At 38.3% G+C, this 14,015-nt stretch overlaps 4 protein-coding genes and 1 pseudogene across 6 annotated transcripts; 3 read left to right on the top strand and 2 right to left on the bottom strand.

Moving 5' to 3' along the window:
* The first annotated feature begins 791 nt into the window (after positions 1 to 791).
* Positions 792 to 3,318, top strand: LOC121796066 (annotated as a pseudogene).
* A 142-nt stretch (positions 3,319 to 3,460) lies between these two features.
* LOC121796064 (protein ALP1-like) lies at positions 3,461 to 5,651 on the top strand. Of its 3 annotated transcripts, none has more exons than XM_042194780.1 (5): positions 3,461 to 3,703; positions 3,801 to 3,859; positions 4,616 to 4,666; positions 4,741 to 4,965; positions 5,047 to 5,651. In XM_042194780.1, exons 3-5 carry the CDS (start codon positions 4,657 to 4,659, stop codon positions 5,508 to 5,510), a joined length of 699 nt encoding a protein of 232 aa, XP_042050714.1. In that variant the 5' UTR covers positions 3,461 to 3,703; positions 3,801 to 3,859; positions 4,616 to 4,656; the 3' UTR covers positions 5,511 to 5,651. The 3 variants fall into 3 exon arrangements, with proteins under 3 accessions (XP_042050714.1, XP_042050712.1, XP_042050713.1); XM_042194778.1 differs by having other exon boundaries at positions 4,136 to 4,666; positions 4,740 to 4,965; XM_042194779.1 differs by having other exon boundaries at positions 3,461 to 3,859; positions 4,136 to 4,666; positions 4,740 to 4,965.
* Positions 5,652 to 6,035: 384 nt separating this feature from the next.
* Positions 6,036 to 7,013, bottom strand: LOC121796067 (B3 domain-containing protein REM20-like). The gene is made up of 3 exons (XM_042194782.1): positions 6,872 to 7,013; positions 6,520 to 6,784; positions 6,036 to 6,435 (listed from the first exon to the last, which is right to left on the bottom strand). Exons 1-3 carry the CDS (start codon positions 6,935 to 6,937, stop codon positions 6,113 to 6,115), a joined length of 654 nt encoding a protein of 217 aa, XP_042050716.1. The 5' UTR covers positions 6,938 to 7,013; the 3' UTR covers positions 6,036 to 6,112.
* Positions 7,014 to 7,576: 563 nt separating this feature from the next.
* Positions 7,577 to 8,827, bottom strand: LOC121796069. The gene is made up of 4 exons (XM_042194783.1): positions 8,774 to 8,827; positions 8,473 to 8,533; positions 8,035 to 8,387; positions 7,577 to 7,788 (listed from the first exon to the last, which is right to left on the bottom strand). Exons 2-4 carry the CDS (start codon positions 8,519 to 8,521, stop codon positions 7,609 to 7,611), a joined length of 582 nt encoding a protein of 193 aa, XP_042050717.1. The 5' UTR covers positions 8,522 to 8,533; positions 8,774 to 8,827; the 3' UTR covers positions 7,577 to 7,608.
* A 521-nt stretch (positions 8,828 to 9,348) lies between these two features.
* On the top strand, positions 9,349 to 10,890 carry LOC121796065 (F-box/kelch-repeat protein At3g23880-like). The gene has a single exon (XM_042194781.1). It carries the CDS (start codon positions 9,540 to 9,542, stop codon positions 10,620 to 10,622), a length of 1,083 nt encoding a protein of 360 aa, XP_042050715.1. The 5' UTR covers positions 9,349 to 9,539; the 3' UTR covers positions 10,623 to 10,890.
* Positions 10,891 to 14,015: the final 3,125 nt, after the last annotated feature.

Raw genomic sequence — 14,015 nt, 5'->3', positions numbered from 1 at the left:
GTCATTTGTAATTAGTTCTTCACTAGTAGTCTCATTTGTATTTAAATTTTGTTTAAGACTTCAAGACCGCCATATGTTTTCAATTTGTAATTGTTGTAACTTGTAACGTGTAATTTGTAAACATGCAATTTCAATAAAATTGCAACTTTAGCATTTTTTTCAATTTTATTTACTCACATTTCATACAAAAATAAAGTTGAAAAGTGTAATGTAATTTGATTAAAATTGAAAAGTTGAAAAATGCAAAAAAAAAAAAATCGTCGAACCGGCCCGGAACCGGCGGTTCAAGTCGAAAACCGGCGGTTTTGAACCGCCGCGTAAACCGCCGGTTTTTTGAACCGGAACCGGAACCGCCGGGAGCTAGGCGGGCCAGTTCAGGTTCATGGATTTCTCGACCCTTGACCCGCCGGTTCGGGCCCGGAACCGGCGGTTCCCGACCCTTGTGCATGCCTACCTCTAGAGCACTCTGACCCCAATATTTGTCTAGCATTACCAATAATCTAAGGTCATGCACTACGCAATAAAAGGAATGAAAAGGAATTTGAAAAAGTATTTTACTTTTTTCAACAAAAATAAGTAGTTTACCCTTTATTAAAAAAAAAGATAAATAAGTAATTATTTTTATAACATTTTTTAATTAAATTTTTTTATGTGTTCAACCACGGATATACCGAACCCGAACCCGTAAAAAGGCGGATCGTTACTCCTCTACAATATCCATGGAGTCGTTGAAGTCAATATGGATATAAATGATGAGCGACTTCAGTTCAAACCGCAATGAACCGCACCGTAGAAAATGCAGTAAACAGCCGATAAATATCCAACACGTACGAAATGCTGAAACGACGTCATGCGTCATCTGTTGTAAGTATCCAAATCCCGTACATATTTGCAGAAATTCTTCGTCTCTTCATTCGTGATAGGTGCGATCTGCCGTTGAAGACAGATGGCGGAAGATAAGTATAACCGGAAGAATCCCGCGGTGAAGAGGATTTTGCAGGAGGTGAAGGAAATGCAATCAAATCCTTCTGAAGATTTCGTCAGCCTTCCACTCGAGGTATTGAATTCCCCCTATTGAGGATTTATTGTGTTCATTTCATATTTGATTCGTTGAAATTTACATTATGTATCCAGCTAGATTCTTTTCGTGGAGATGACTATTTTGTTTTATTTAGTTCGCTTTTAATTTTTGTTAGGAAAATATCCATCGAAAAAATAATATTATTCGATTCAATGATCTCCCTCGTGAATTTCCGATGTCATCTCCAGCTCAATTTTCTCTGAGAATTACAATGTATTGCGATCTCTGAATGTGTCGCATTGATGAATTCTCTATAAGAATTATCCAATGAATAATTTATGGAGTAAAATTTATCGGTGAAATTTCCAATACGTTTTTACGGCTTAGGGATATTTATTACTTCGATATGAATTCATTCATCAATTTCCTTTTACCTATTGATGATTCCTCGATGCGAATATAACTTAATTTGATAAATGAACTATACATTGTTTTAGCCTTTTAGGTCAGGAACACGTGATTTGGTAAATTATAAGTCTCTTTTGATGGCATTATGAATACTTCTTCTTATCAATAGTTCATGATGCTGTGTTCAGTTGGTTGCTTGGCTATTTCATTGTCCCAACTTTTGAAGTAATCCCCCATGTTTTTTTTTTGCCAGGAGAATATATTTGAATGGCAATTTGCTATTAGGGGGCCAAGAGACTCGGAGTTTGAGGGAGGAATATATCACGGAAGAATTCAGTTGCCTTCCGAGTACCCTTTTAAGCCGCCTTCGTTTTTGTTGTTGACGGTATAGGATCAATCATATTCTCAAGCAGCACCACTTGAAGCAAATAATCTTCTGCTTCCGGGAACAACTTCTTTATGTATATTGTCTGACATCTTTTAATTTCTTTTCCAGCCAAATGGTCGATTCGAAACTCAGACCAAGATATGCTTGAGCATTTCAATCATCACCCTGAGCACTGGCAACCGTCCTGGAGTGGTATGTTCATGATTAAGATATTTATGGTAGTCCAGAACTTCAGCTCGTGCATGAATTTATGTAACTAGGTAGTGAAAGCCCGGTTATTGAAAGCATCTTCTGATTGTAGCTTAGCAAGTTTATGTTGTGCTATCAGATTTGAACCAGGATATTTGGATGCACAATTGTGTAAACTAGTCAAATTCAAATTATTTAGTTCATGGAGCATTTATCTATTTGTGAAATATGTGATATTTTTTTGGGACGTTTGTTGTGAGTTACAACTTCATATATTTGACGCATAAAGAGATAGTACTATCTTTCATGATGGTAAATTTATCAATTTGCAGATATTCACCGTCTATATTGACTATTGATTATATATGTGGAACTTCTGTTTGAATCTCTTGCAGTTCGTACTGCATTGGTAGCACTTATCGCGTTTATGCCTACCAGCCCAAATGGGGCTCTGGGATCCTTAGATTACCCAAAGGAAGAGAGGCGAGCTCTTGCAACTAAATCTCGTGAATCAGCTCCTAGATTTGGGTCTCCACAACGACAAAAGCTGATTGATGAGGTATGCTTGCCCTAACCCATGTTTTTATATTTGTTCCATCATACTTCTCTAACTCAATGCTACGTACCTCAGATTCATGAATACATGCTGAGCAAAGCACAGTCGCTGCCTCAGAGCAACGTGAATTCTGAAGCACAACAAATAGACAGCGGAGAAATTCAGCAGATTCCCCAAGACATTGTTGAGGAAACTACAGAAGCCCCTTCCCACCCATCTGAAGAGAATGGAATCGTTGAAGAACCCAATGAAACTCCTTCTGAGGCAAATGTTGCTCAGTCGTCGAGGCCAGTTCCTACCGCGCCCACAACTAGTGAGCAAGTGTTGCATAAGCCAGAAAATAGGGTTCATAAACCAGCAGACGACCGTCTGTTCACACTGGCTGCTTTCGGGCTTACTATAGCTATAATATCTCTCCTGTTGAAGATGTTCTTGAAAGCTAATGGACATGGGGCCGTCTTCATGGATGAGTCGTAAATTTCAGGTAAATAGATGATGGACATTCTTCGTGGTGCACATAGTTGGTGCATAAACTGAAAGAGGAGGGAAGGGATCGTAAGTTCTTAGTTTTATAAATGAGAACAATTGTAGCTCTGATTCAACTACGAGTGTATATATTATATACACCTACATATGCTTCAATCTTAATTTAGTGTGTTTTGTATAGTTTAAGCGATTTATACATGAAAGCTATAAACTATATGTAGAAGTTGAACAATTTCATTTGATTTAAAATGAGTTTTCTCCAGATGCCTAGTGTTGCGTCTTGTACTGATTGCTTAACACAGTTCTTCACCTTAGGGCTCGCTTGATTGGCCTGATAGGGTGAGATAAGCACTCTTATCTTGGGCTTGTCTAGAGTTTGATTGCCCTGACAGTGTTGCACAACGACCCGGGATACAACCACCAACCCGGGCCGCATTAAGATACGAACACAGTTTTTAGGGGTATGCGTATCAGGCTTATCGGCTCCGATACGCCTTATGCCGTCATTCCCGATTGTCGGATTGTCTAAAAGACCCCGCATATTGCCGATTGTATGTGGTGTTGTGGGATTATAGGCTATAAAATAAGGGTTGTTCGAATTGAAGTTCAGCGTGCTCTTGATTTGTGGTGAGGCTCGAATTCAGACGGCTAATTGGTAAGAATTTCGATTCAGTTGTTCATTAATTGCATAATTGACCCTTTATTGCAAACATTGAATTGGTGTGTTTGTTATTTTCATCGGAATCGCGCAGCAAACTTTTTTCGATAGTGTAACCGGCGGTCAATGGATAATGGAGGGGATTTCGGTGAGGTATGTGAATTCCATAACGCACCATTGTTTACGCATTTGAATAGATCTGAATGTGTATGTTTCCATCTTTTCTGTGATATGGATTGAACGTAATACGAATTGGTAATTTTTTTGGTATATGCACCTTCTAGTTGATGCTTGTAGTATAGGTTGTTGTGATAGAAATAAGTGGTAGGTATAAGGTTTCAAACGATTGCCTTCGCTGTGTAAGTTTATACTAGGAATCTGAAAACTCGAATTGAAGTTTGCATTGTCTATTATGGACGGCTTGATCATGTTTCATATACACAAAATGACATGACGACCGTGTTGATTTTGCTTGAAGAGGTTATACGCAACTATCAAATTAACCTGCTGCTGATCTCTTTGATGATATCATTGATTTGCCCTAAAAACCGCAAGCGTAAACGTTGGGATCGTCTAAATCAGTCATTGGTTTTAGATTCTATTCCGGCTCATGTACTTCAGCTGGATAGACTAGTGCGTGTAACAGATAGGGCATGCGTAGATAATTTACGGATGGATAGGAACACCTTTGGGCGTCTATGTCGCATTCTCCGGGACCGGGTAGGATTAATTGATCAAAGACTAGTCAGTGTGGAAGAACAAGTAGCCATGTTCCTTTGTGTGCTAGCACATCACAAGAAATTTCGCATCGTTGGGCATAATTTCATGCGGTCGTCTCAGACTGTGTCAAAGTACATACACATTATACTCCGTGGTATTCTCACACTACATAGTATTTTTTTGGTGAAGCCCACCCCCATAGATGAAGATTGCCCTGAGCGTAGGTGGAAATGGTTCAAGGTACATATACAGATTGTAATGCTTCCTTAAATCTTCGTTATAATGCTTGATTGTTTTTGTTATCTATATACAAGGTTGTCTTGGTGCTTTGGATGGTACTTATATCAATGTGCGTGTTCTCATTGCTGATGTTCCTCGGTACCGTAATCGTAAAGGCCACATCACTACCAACACATTGGCCGTGTGTGACCCTAAGCTCAGATTCATTTATCTATTACCCGGATGGGAGGGCTCTGCGGGTGACTCGCGGATTTTAAGAGATGCTGTCAGCAGACCATTAGGCCTCAAAGTTCCCAAAGTTAAGTTTCATATAGTTGGTTCAGTTAATATCACTTGAATTCGTAGCAAGTTTTCTGATAACACATGGTATCCAATTACAGGTTGCTACTACCTATGTGACAATGGATACCCCAACGCTGAAGGTTTCTTGACTCCTTATAAAGCAGTTCGATACCATCTTAAGGAATGGGGCGTCGGACGGCAAGCTCCCCAGAATGCGGCAGAGCTTTTTAACCTCAGACATTCTAAGGCGAGGAACGTCATCGAACGATCGTTTGCCGTGCTGAAAATGAGATGGGGTATCCTCCGATCAGCAAGCTTTTACCCGATAGACGTTCAAACCGGCCTAATAATCGCATGTTTTCTACTTCACAATTACATACGAAGTCAGATGGTGGTTGATCCTGTGGAGGCTGAGTTGGTAAACGAGGATTGTGATGACGAAAGTGATAATGAGCCTCCGTTGGTTTGTGATAATATCAGCAGTGTGGAACCCTCAGCAATATGGAATACAAAAAGGGATGATCTGGCAAGGGCAATGTGGGCCGAAAGAAATAATGGATAGGTAGTCCGATTGTTCTGAAATTGATTCTTGAGTTATGCTTTCCTTAAATCGGTTTGTAGTTTGGATAGATTGTTCTATGTATTACTCGTTTGCTTGTATGAATTCTAAACAATTTTCTACTCTGTTGTAACGTGACATTTTTCCACAGAAGAGAGACATCAAATTTTTAAGACTTGGTGCTTAATTGTTTTAAGGGAGACATTATTTTGTATTAGTATTTGTTACTTCAAGTTTCGTACTTGCGATATTGCAATATTAGAATTTGATGCATACAATTTGATAGATGGGAGACATCAACTAGTTTGATATTCGAGTTAATCACATCACATACACAGGCGGCAACATATTAACTTAACATCGACTGTAATAACAACACTAACTGAAAATTTGGTGTAATTTAATCACCTCGACAAAGCCGAAACACATATTGCACCCACTATTACATACTCCATACGTAAAATAGTTTCACATCATTCCTAATACTTATTAAGGCCGATCAAACCACACATAAAACTGGACGTCAATCTGATCAATGAGCTTGAAATGGCAGCGCGTACCAACAACAATGTTGTTGGCAATTTTGAAACGTCGCCATCCACGTTTCACCAAATCTTGGTGGCACTGTGGTCAAGAACAATGAACCATGAGTCTCCGTTGACGTTGAAGTAAACCGGATCTTGCAGTGATATCATCCGAATGTGGCGACGCCAAAACGCCATCGGAATCTCTAGAGAACGGGAAATGTTTGAGCTGTCCAAAGTTACAGTGAAAGTCGGGCAACCATCATCAGCTAAAACCCCGGGGTCCGGCACATACTCTTCCTCATCGGATGAGTCTCCCCCATCCGTGTCCGATGGCACATAGTCATCTGACGTTTCCACGTCCGGAGCACAACTGTGTTCCGAGTCTCCGTATACACCTTCCTCTGCGACGTTAATGCATAGCAAAGAATTAAATACATAGGCAACCATATATCTAACAAGATTAAAGTTGGTCTACGGGAATTGACCTTGTAAATCACTGAGTCGAGGACATCCCGTCCTCGGGTTATAGCGCTTCACATGGAATATGCCCGCATCAACCATAGTGAATGTAAGGACGTCATCGTGAATAATGTTGTTCGCGAGACGAAATTCAGCCCAACCAGTGTGGAAATGGCAACCACTCGCAATGTTCAGGAGTCTCACGGGCCAACTCCTTCCACACGACATGACTAGACGACAGTCAAACATTAGCCGTGATCCATGCAGAGATACAAATTCTGGTGGTATGCGCTGCAAATAAACGACCCACCTACTTCAATACAACCAACATACGATATAAAACAACCAAGTACATACGAAAAAGGATGAAGAACTAACCAACTCAGTCAGGCAGTGCTCTATCGAGATTTTCTTCATGAACGAAGGGAACCGAGGGTAATCCATAGACGCAGGGAATGTTTGGTGAAATGTGGATGGGTGCTCTCGATATTGTACTAGCTTATTTAACCACCCTCAACCACAATTGTCACTGTTGCAACACATGGATTTGATAAGCCACATCACTGCCTCAATGCATAAACGCATGCTGTCAGGTGTCTATACAACAAATGGTGCATAGTATTTGGAATTATATGAGAGTTCTTTGACCGGCAACCCCCGAAACAGGTCAAGTAGCTCGGGTTCTTTGACCAGCTTCTTACTCACATAGAATTGTAGCTTAAGAGATAAGCCGGGTAGACCTTTCAGTTGGTCAAAGACCTCAGCCCGCTTGTTGCTTAGATCGAACTCGTATCCTATTCTCTTCGAAATCTCGGTCAAACGATCATTAGTATCGCTGTGAAGCTGTCCCATGAGCGTTAGCACGCCGTCCATCTTGTCTTCGACCTTTCGCTTCTTCATCACCTTCTTAGTTAGTTTTTGTTCTGGACCGGACCCCGACCCAGATGCAGCCCCCACGGCATGTGGTTGACGCACCCCCGCCCCCGAAACTGTCCCGACATCAACACCAGCACCAGATCCAGGCACTCCACCCTCTGTTACAGATTGGCTGTCGGCTATCATGTCTGGAAGGATCCCGTCGGGGATTGGCTTGCCAGGAAATAGCTCTGCAAACGTCATGTGGGGGGAAATGGCTCATCGACTGGAACTTCATTTTGTTGGCCGTATATTGTACCCGCAGCAGCAGACACGTCTATACCACGTTCACCATCCGCACGGTCCTGACCAAACACCTCCTTCCAGTCTTCGTATTGAGGCCACGATTTGTTCCTCATGTACTTCGCATGTCTGTCTTTCTGGGTACAAACATCCAAAGCAAACATATCAAGATTTATAAACGCACTGATCACTCCAGCAGTAGGCACGCATAGAGAAAAAAAAAACATTTTCCAAACTCCAAAGCAAATAGCACATTACGGACCTTGCTATAAAATGAAGATTTATATAAGCAATGATCAATTCAATGTTATGAATCCTAAGCAGTAGGCACGCAGGGAAAAAAACCATTTTGCAAACCAAATATCAAATACAACTATACATACCTTGCAAAAAAGTGCCCACTGTTCATCATCGGCTTCAATTCGGTATGTACCATCCGAATTGAAGCCAATGCCACTGTGGTTTAGCATCATCTTTAGTGATCCATAACTCCTCTTCCAAGTAGTTATTTTGGAGTAGATGTGCGGGTGTGGGAGGATATTGGTATTTGGAAATTCACGCTTAATCGCCTCCCTCGCGCGTACCAGGTAACCAGAGCGAAACCCATTGTCGGATTTCCATCCATTAGCTGCCAACTCCTTTAGAGTTGCCATTAGGATCTCTTCTTCACGGACCGACCATATGCGTCTAGACCTGTCAGCTTTTGAGTTCCTATTCGGATAGAAGTCGTTGCTACCTATTGCGCGAAACAACTGATGAATCTCGAATTTTTGAGTATACATACCATAGTAAACGATTACATGAATCAAGAACAACATTACCCTCTGGACTTCCTTCGTTCTCGCTAACTTCATGGTGTTGAGAGGCCATAACACCCAAAATCTACCAAGCGGCAGAAGCAACAATGCACTATAAATCCTATACAATCGCTCAAACACCAACATACCAAAAAATCAAACACCAACATTGGAGAAAGTATAAACACCGCTCAAATGAACCCAGATTTCATACAGTTTTACAGCAATAAATTCCAACGAAGGCCAAATGAACCCAGATTTCATACATTCACAGCAATCAACTTGGTTAATCATTGTAAATTAAGTGGTTCGAAGGAATGCATACCTGTCGATATGAAAATTAGGGCGAATGGCGATGGGAATTAAGTAGTTCGAATGCCTTTTTCCTGATATCTGCGAGGTCGTTCGTCACCAACGTGGTTCTCGGCGAGGCGCGGGAATGATTTGGGCGGAAACTTGAATACACTCTATTTAGGGCTGCAAGGACAAAATGGGGTATTGAGTAAAATTATGAGGACAAAACAGACTATTTAACATCTTATCATACATTTTCTATTGCCTAATCAAAGACAATAAAAGAAACCCTAAAAACAATATCAGGGCTATCAAACATCATACTCAGATAAGGCCTATCACACATATCATGCAAAACCACATAAAAAAACCTATCTCACCCAACTCTATGTGGCCAATCAGACGAGGCCTTACAATAATAAGTAAACGTGTTTTGATTAATTATGACTATTTGAAGACAACTTAGAAAAGTACTTGTGATTTGCTTGAAATAAAATGTAAATAAAATAAATAATACTATGATTATATATAATAAAATGTAAATTAAACTAATGTGATTATCTATAACAAAAATCAAATGAAACTCTAGACTTTAATCTTTTTCCAAAATGAGAGAAAAGTATATGGAAAAAGGTTCCAAGTCTACGCACGTCTGTTACTGAAATGTCGACTTAGAATTCAAGGTCTTCTCCAATCAACTAAAACTGGATGATCCTTTCACTTTATTTACTTACCACTCAATTTTCTGATATTGAATCCAGAGCAGAATCAATCTCATCAAACATTGAAACCTTGCCATGGAAGATCCCTCCATTGTGATTCCCAAGCTCCCAAACGACGTGATCATCGAAATTCTCACCAGGCTACCAGTAAAACCCCTCTTGAAATTCAAATGCGTCTGCAAATCATGGCGAGCCCTAATTTCCAGCACACAATTCGTCGCAGCCCACCTCGAATTCACAAAATCAGCTCCAAATCTCACTACCCACAGACTCATTTTGAAGTATCGAGGTAATACTATGAAGCAATGTTCAGTTAATTCCATACTACACCAATCTGTTCCCGAAGCATTCGATTTGAGTTGCTCACTTCTATCTGAGAGATATCGAGTTTGGGTGGTGGGTTCTTGCAATGGTTTAGTTTGCCTGTTGATAGATAAAAATAAAATGATTTTGTGGAACCCATCCACGGGAATTTCCAAAAAACTGCCTGATTTCGGCGTGGAAATAAACGTTGGTCACAACTATTATACTTATGGCTTAGGTTATGATAAATCGAGTGATGATTATAAAGTGGTGGGGTTTTTCAATAGCAATAGGGATTTGTCTGAGGTGATAGTGCAAGTTTATAGTTTGAAGAATGATAAGTGGAAGAGGATCGAGAATTTCAAGGGGCGTTGGTCGATGGATGGTACAGCCACGTTTGCTAATGGGAAGCTCTATTGGATTGCTAATCAAGGTTATGAGTTGGAATCCGGTTCGGGTATTTTGTCCGTTGATTTGGAGACGGAGGAGTATGAGATACTGCAAATGCCGAGCTATGTGAAGAGTGGCTATTACTCGGGGTTGGGAGGAGCGTGGGAGGGGTCGTTGCACGTGCTGTGCAGCCATATGGAGAGCGCGGATGTGTGGATCATGGACGTGGGAGGAGGGGATTGGACGAAGGTGGCTACAATTCCCTACACTGATGATTTCTTGAAGAATACTTATAAGAGTGCATTGTATGTGCTTAAGGATGGTCGGGTCCTGTTGCTTTGTGGTTCGAGTTTTGTGATATTTGATGCAAAGGATTGCTCGTTTAGGTATCCGGAGGTTGGGGACTCGGGTGAACTCGTTCGAGTCGGTGCTTATCTTGAAAGTTTAGTCTCACCGGTGGGATGATAGTGGTAGATGTTGTTTGTGGTTCGCGATTGCATTGCTGGAACGTTATATTTCCGTCTTGTTGTGATTGTAATCTACTACTGTATGTAGCAAAGTGGCATTCTCTCATCAGTATTCTGTGAAGTCTTTTTTATATCTTTTGGTTCTGTATGTGTAGGAGTATATTATTGTAATGTATGCACAATAATTGATGGAGATATTGTTTGCTAGCATATTCTACACATTTTGCTGCATAAATAAAGGGTCAATAATGGTGATTTACTGACAACTGAGAGGAGAATTCCCAAGTGAAGTTAGATATTTGCAATGGAGAGTGACGATTCTCCTCCTTCCATGGAGACTATGCCACCGTTCCACTTCCGTATCTCTGCATCATCAAACTTCTCATTTTTCTCTCCGCGTAATCTCTCACGAGATTCAAATGCCTCGCCAAATCATGGCGGGCTGCTGTATAAATCCGTTTTACACATTCAAGTTCAAACTTAACAAGGGTGATTTACACATTCATTTTGTTGGCTTGTAAGGAAGCTATAGCAAATGGCCTTCTCTCAAACCAGTAATCTTGGTATGAAGCTGATCATTCTTCTTTAGTATGTCGGATTAGCATGTTATTAATATGTAGTATGATGTAGAATATAGTGGTTTGCTCTAATTTCTGTTATGAAATAGTATGTTGTTATACATATATATCCATATGTTATTTACACATTCATGTGCTTCTTTCTTGATTTTGTGTATTCAGATTCCTATTTCTCTGGTCTGCCCAATTGTGGTGAATATATTGTTGCTAGTATATTATATCACACACATTTTGCTGCTTGTTAAAGTTCAAGAACTTAACAAGGGTGATTTACTGATTTCTACACGAAGAAGAATTCTAAGAATGTTTCATGCTATTCTTGCTTAGCTAACTAAGGTTTGAGATCTTTACCAAAGATCAAAGTTATGCATTGTTTTTAAACTAAAGATTACAAATTACTAGTTTAAAAGAAAATTAGAAAATCTTCCACTTTAATAAATGTAGCTAATATTTCAAGCTAGTCATTAGGTTATCTGAAATTTTCAACCTCTCAGTAGGTTATTACTTAAAAGGATCATTTAACTTATGGGATTATTTAGTGGAAAATAGTGGATTTTATTTGGCCTTCACATTAATATATACATAGCTCAATCATATGAAGCATCTTACATCTACCTTTATTGATCGTAAATACTCGGACTATGTAGCAACAAATTGGCTAGGTATCAACCATTTATGATCCCGTTTAAATACAAAAACTCTTAAATGACACATTTTGAAGGTGTTAATTTACAACCAACTAAAATATGGTCTATTTATTGCAATATTTTAAAACAGTGGCGGATCCAGGACCCGAAAATGGCGGGGGCGGAACTTATATTTAAATATTAAATATTTAATTTAATATTATTTTTAATAATAAAATAAATAAATATTATATTAATATTTAAGTAGCACTAGCTTCATTAATAAAATATAAACATGCTTCAGCTTGCAAATATGTATTATTCATTTTAAAATAAAAAAATATATAAATATAAACATGCTTTAGCTTGCAAATATGTATTATTCATTTTAAAATATAAAATTATTGTAAATATATGTACATTTTAAATCACTGTAAATATTATATACAAAAGTGATATAAGTAGAGCACTAAATATTTATATTTCAAAAATATTTAAAATGTTTATTTTGTTACATAGAGAATAATTAAGATGCATGGATCAAATTATAAGTACTATAGGATAAAAAAGACTTTAACACAAGATTAAAAATGATTTTAACTAAAGAATAAATATAACAACATAATATATGCAACTTAGTAAAAGTTTAGATTACATAAAGTATTTAAAGATATTATTTTGATAATAAGAAGAAATATGAATGGATAAAATAAAAAATGAAAAAAAAAATATGTTTTTGTTGAGGATTGAACCCTAGACATCTTAGTTAAAAATCCAACAACCAAACCATTGGACTACTACATTTTAAATGACATTTATTGAAAATAAAAATATTTCTACACTCTACGGAGGGGGCGGATATGCTATTTTCGGCTTGATTCAATGAAAAATTTAGGCTCTCCGGACGGTCGGGTAGGGGCGACCGCCCCCACCTGCCCCCACCTGGATCCGCCACTGTTTTAAAAGTAGTGTTAAAATTGTGAAAGGAGAGAAATTAAGCTCACACATCAATCAACAACTAATTCCGAAATCTAACACTCCCCTATTCTCGACTTCGATTATTTAAAAGTTTAAAACCATGACATATGCCACATGAAATTTCAAGAGTACATAATCTCAGTTTGGTTTATTAGAAATGAGTCACTCATTTCCTTAAAAGCTTCAGTTGTTCATACTTATATAGATGAGTCAGAATCATCATCAAATTGATGCGTAACAAAGTTAAGAGATTTTAACACGCCCTTGCATGTGTCATGTATGGGCCGAAATAACATTGAACTTCCACACGTTAGGCAGACAAGACAAGAGATAAGAGATTTATCATCGATGTGAGCTGGAATGAACATCGGACTCCACTCGTGAAATAAACAAAGAGATCCATTATCAACTTGGATCCGCTCTATTATCGCGAGTATTAGAAATGAGTCACATAATCCCTTAAAAGGCCTCATAGAGAAAATAGTTATCCACACTTATATAGATGAAATATGATCTTCACTAAGTCGATGTATAAATTTTAACATTGTTTGACGCCGTTGATAAATCCTGAAATATATTAGAAAATAAAATAATGCATAAACATAAGATACCAGCATCTAATATTGATTAAAATAAAAATAAAGCACACAATGCCTCATCTATATTTTGACTAACGTTTAACATGAATAATGATATTATAATTATGATTATATTATTTTAGCACACACATTATGATCAATTTCCAATACGTTTTGTTTGTAATTTAATTTGTGACCACAATTTGACTTTCTCGTAATTAAAATCAATTAAGAGCTACTAATTAATTATATAAACCATAATCCATATATATGGACCAGTAGATAATTACTCCTTCTGTAGTGGACGTCTTGTGAGTTGTAACTGAAAAATCATAAATTTGAGACGTCTTCAGAATCGAGCTATCTTCGACACATTTCTAAATAAATAAATCGACTATTAATAAAAAAAGTATTATAGCCTATCCAAGTAGGTGAGCTGATTTTATTATAAGTTGGGTTCTATAAAGGAGGCACATTGACTTAGGTACATTAATTACGCAATCGGAAAATCCTATGCATCTTGCTATTAGTTAATAATAAAGCTACAGATGCACTAATTTGACCGCAACTTAGATTTGTAGTATATTTTTTTGGAGTTTAATCGTTTTAGGGTGTTAAATAGAGCTTGTTC

Source organism: Salvia splendens, chromosome 3, assembly GCF_004379255.2.
Source record: "Salvia splendens isolate huo1 chromosome 3, SspV2, whole genome shotgun sequence".
Lineage (NCBI taxonomy): Eukaryota > Viridiplantae > Streptophyta > Magnoliopsida > Lamiales > Lamiaceae > Salvia > Salvia splendens.
This window is presented reverse-complemented; position numbering and strand designations above follow the sequence as displayed.

Coding starts and splice junctions, on each gene's coding strand:
- LOC121796064 (XM_042194778.1), top strand. CDS start 3,833: ATGGATAATGGAGGGGATTTCGGTGAG. Junction 3,860..4,135: donor ATGGAGGGGATTTCGGTGAG/GTATGTGAATTC, acceptor CGGCTTGATCAT/GTTTCATATACACAAAATGA. Junction 4,966..5,046: donor AGGCCTCAAAGTTCCCAAAG/TTAAGTTTCATA, acceptor ATCCAATTACAG/GTTGCTACTACCTATGTGAC.
- LOC121796067 (XM_042194782.1), bottom strand. CDS start 6,937: ATGGATTACCCTCGGTTCCCTTCGTTCATGAAGAAAATCTCGATAGAG. Junction 6,785..6,871: donor AGCACTGCCTGACTGAGTTG/GTTAGTTCTTCA, acceptor GTTTATTTGCAG/CGCATACCACCAGAATTTGT. Junction 6,436..6,519: donor TCGACTCAGTGATTTACAAG/GTCAATTCCCGT, acceptor TTAACGTCGCAG/AGGAAGGTGTATACGGAGAC.
- LOC121796069 (XM_042194783.1), bottom strand. CDS start 8,521: ATGGCCTCTCAACACCATGAAGTTAGCGAGAACGAAGGAAGTCCAGAG. Junction 8,388..8,472: donor GAACGAAGGAAGTCCAGAGG/GTAATGTTGTTC, acceptor TTCGCGCAATAG/GTAGCAACGACTTCTATCCG. Junction 7,789..8,034: donor AGTGGGCACTTTTTTGCAAG/GTATGTATAGTT, acceptor GTTTGTACCCAG/AAAGACAGACATGCGAAGTA.
- LOC121796065 (XM_042194781.1), top strand. CDS start 9,540: ATGGAAGATCCCTCCATTGTGATTCCCAAGCTCCCAAACGACGTGATC.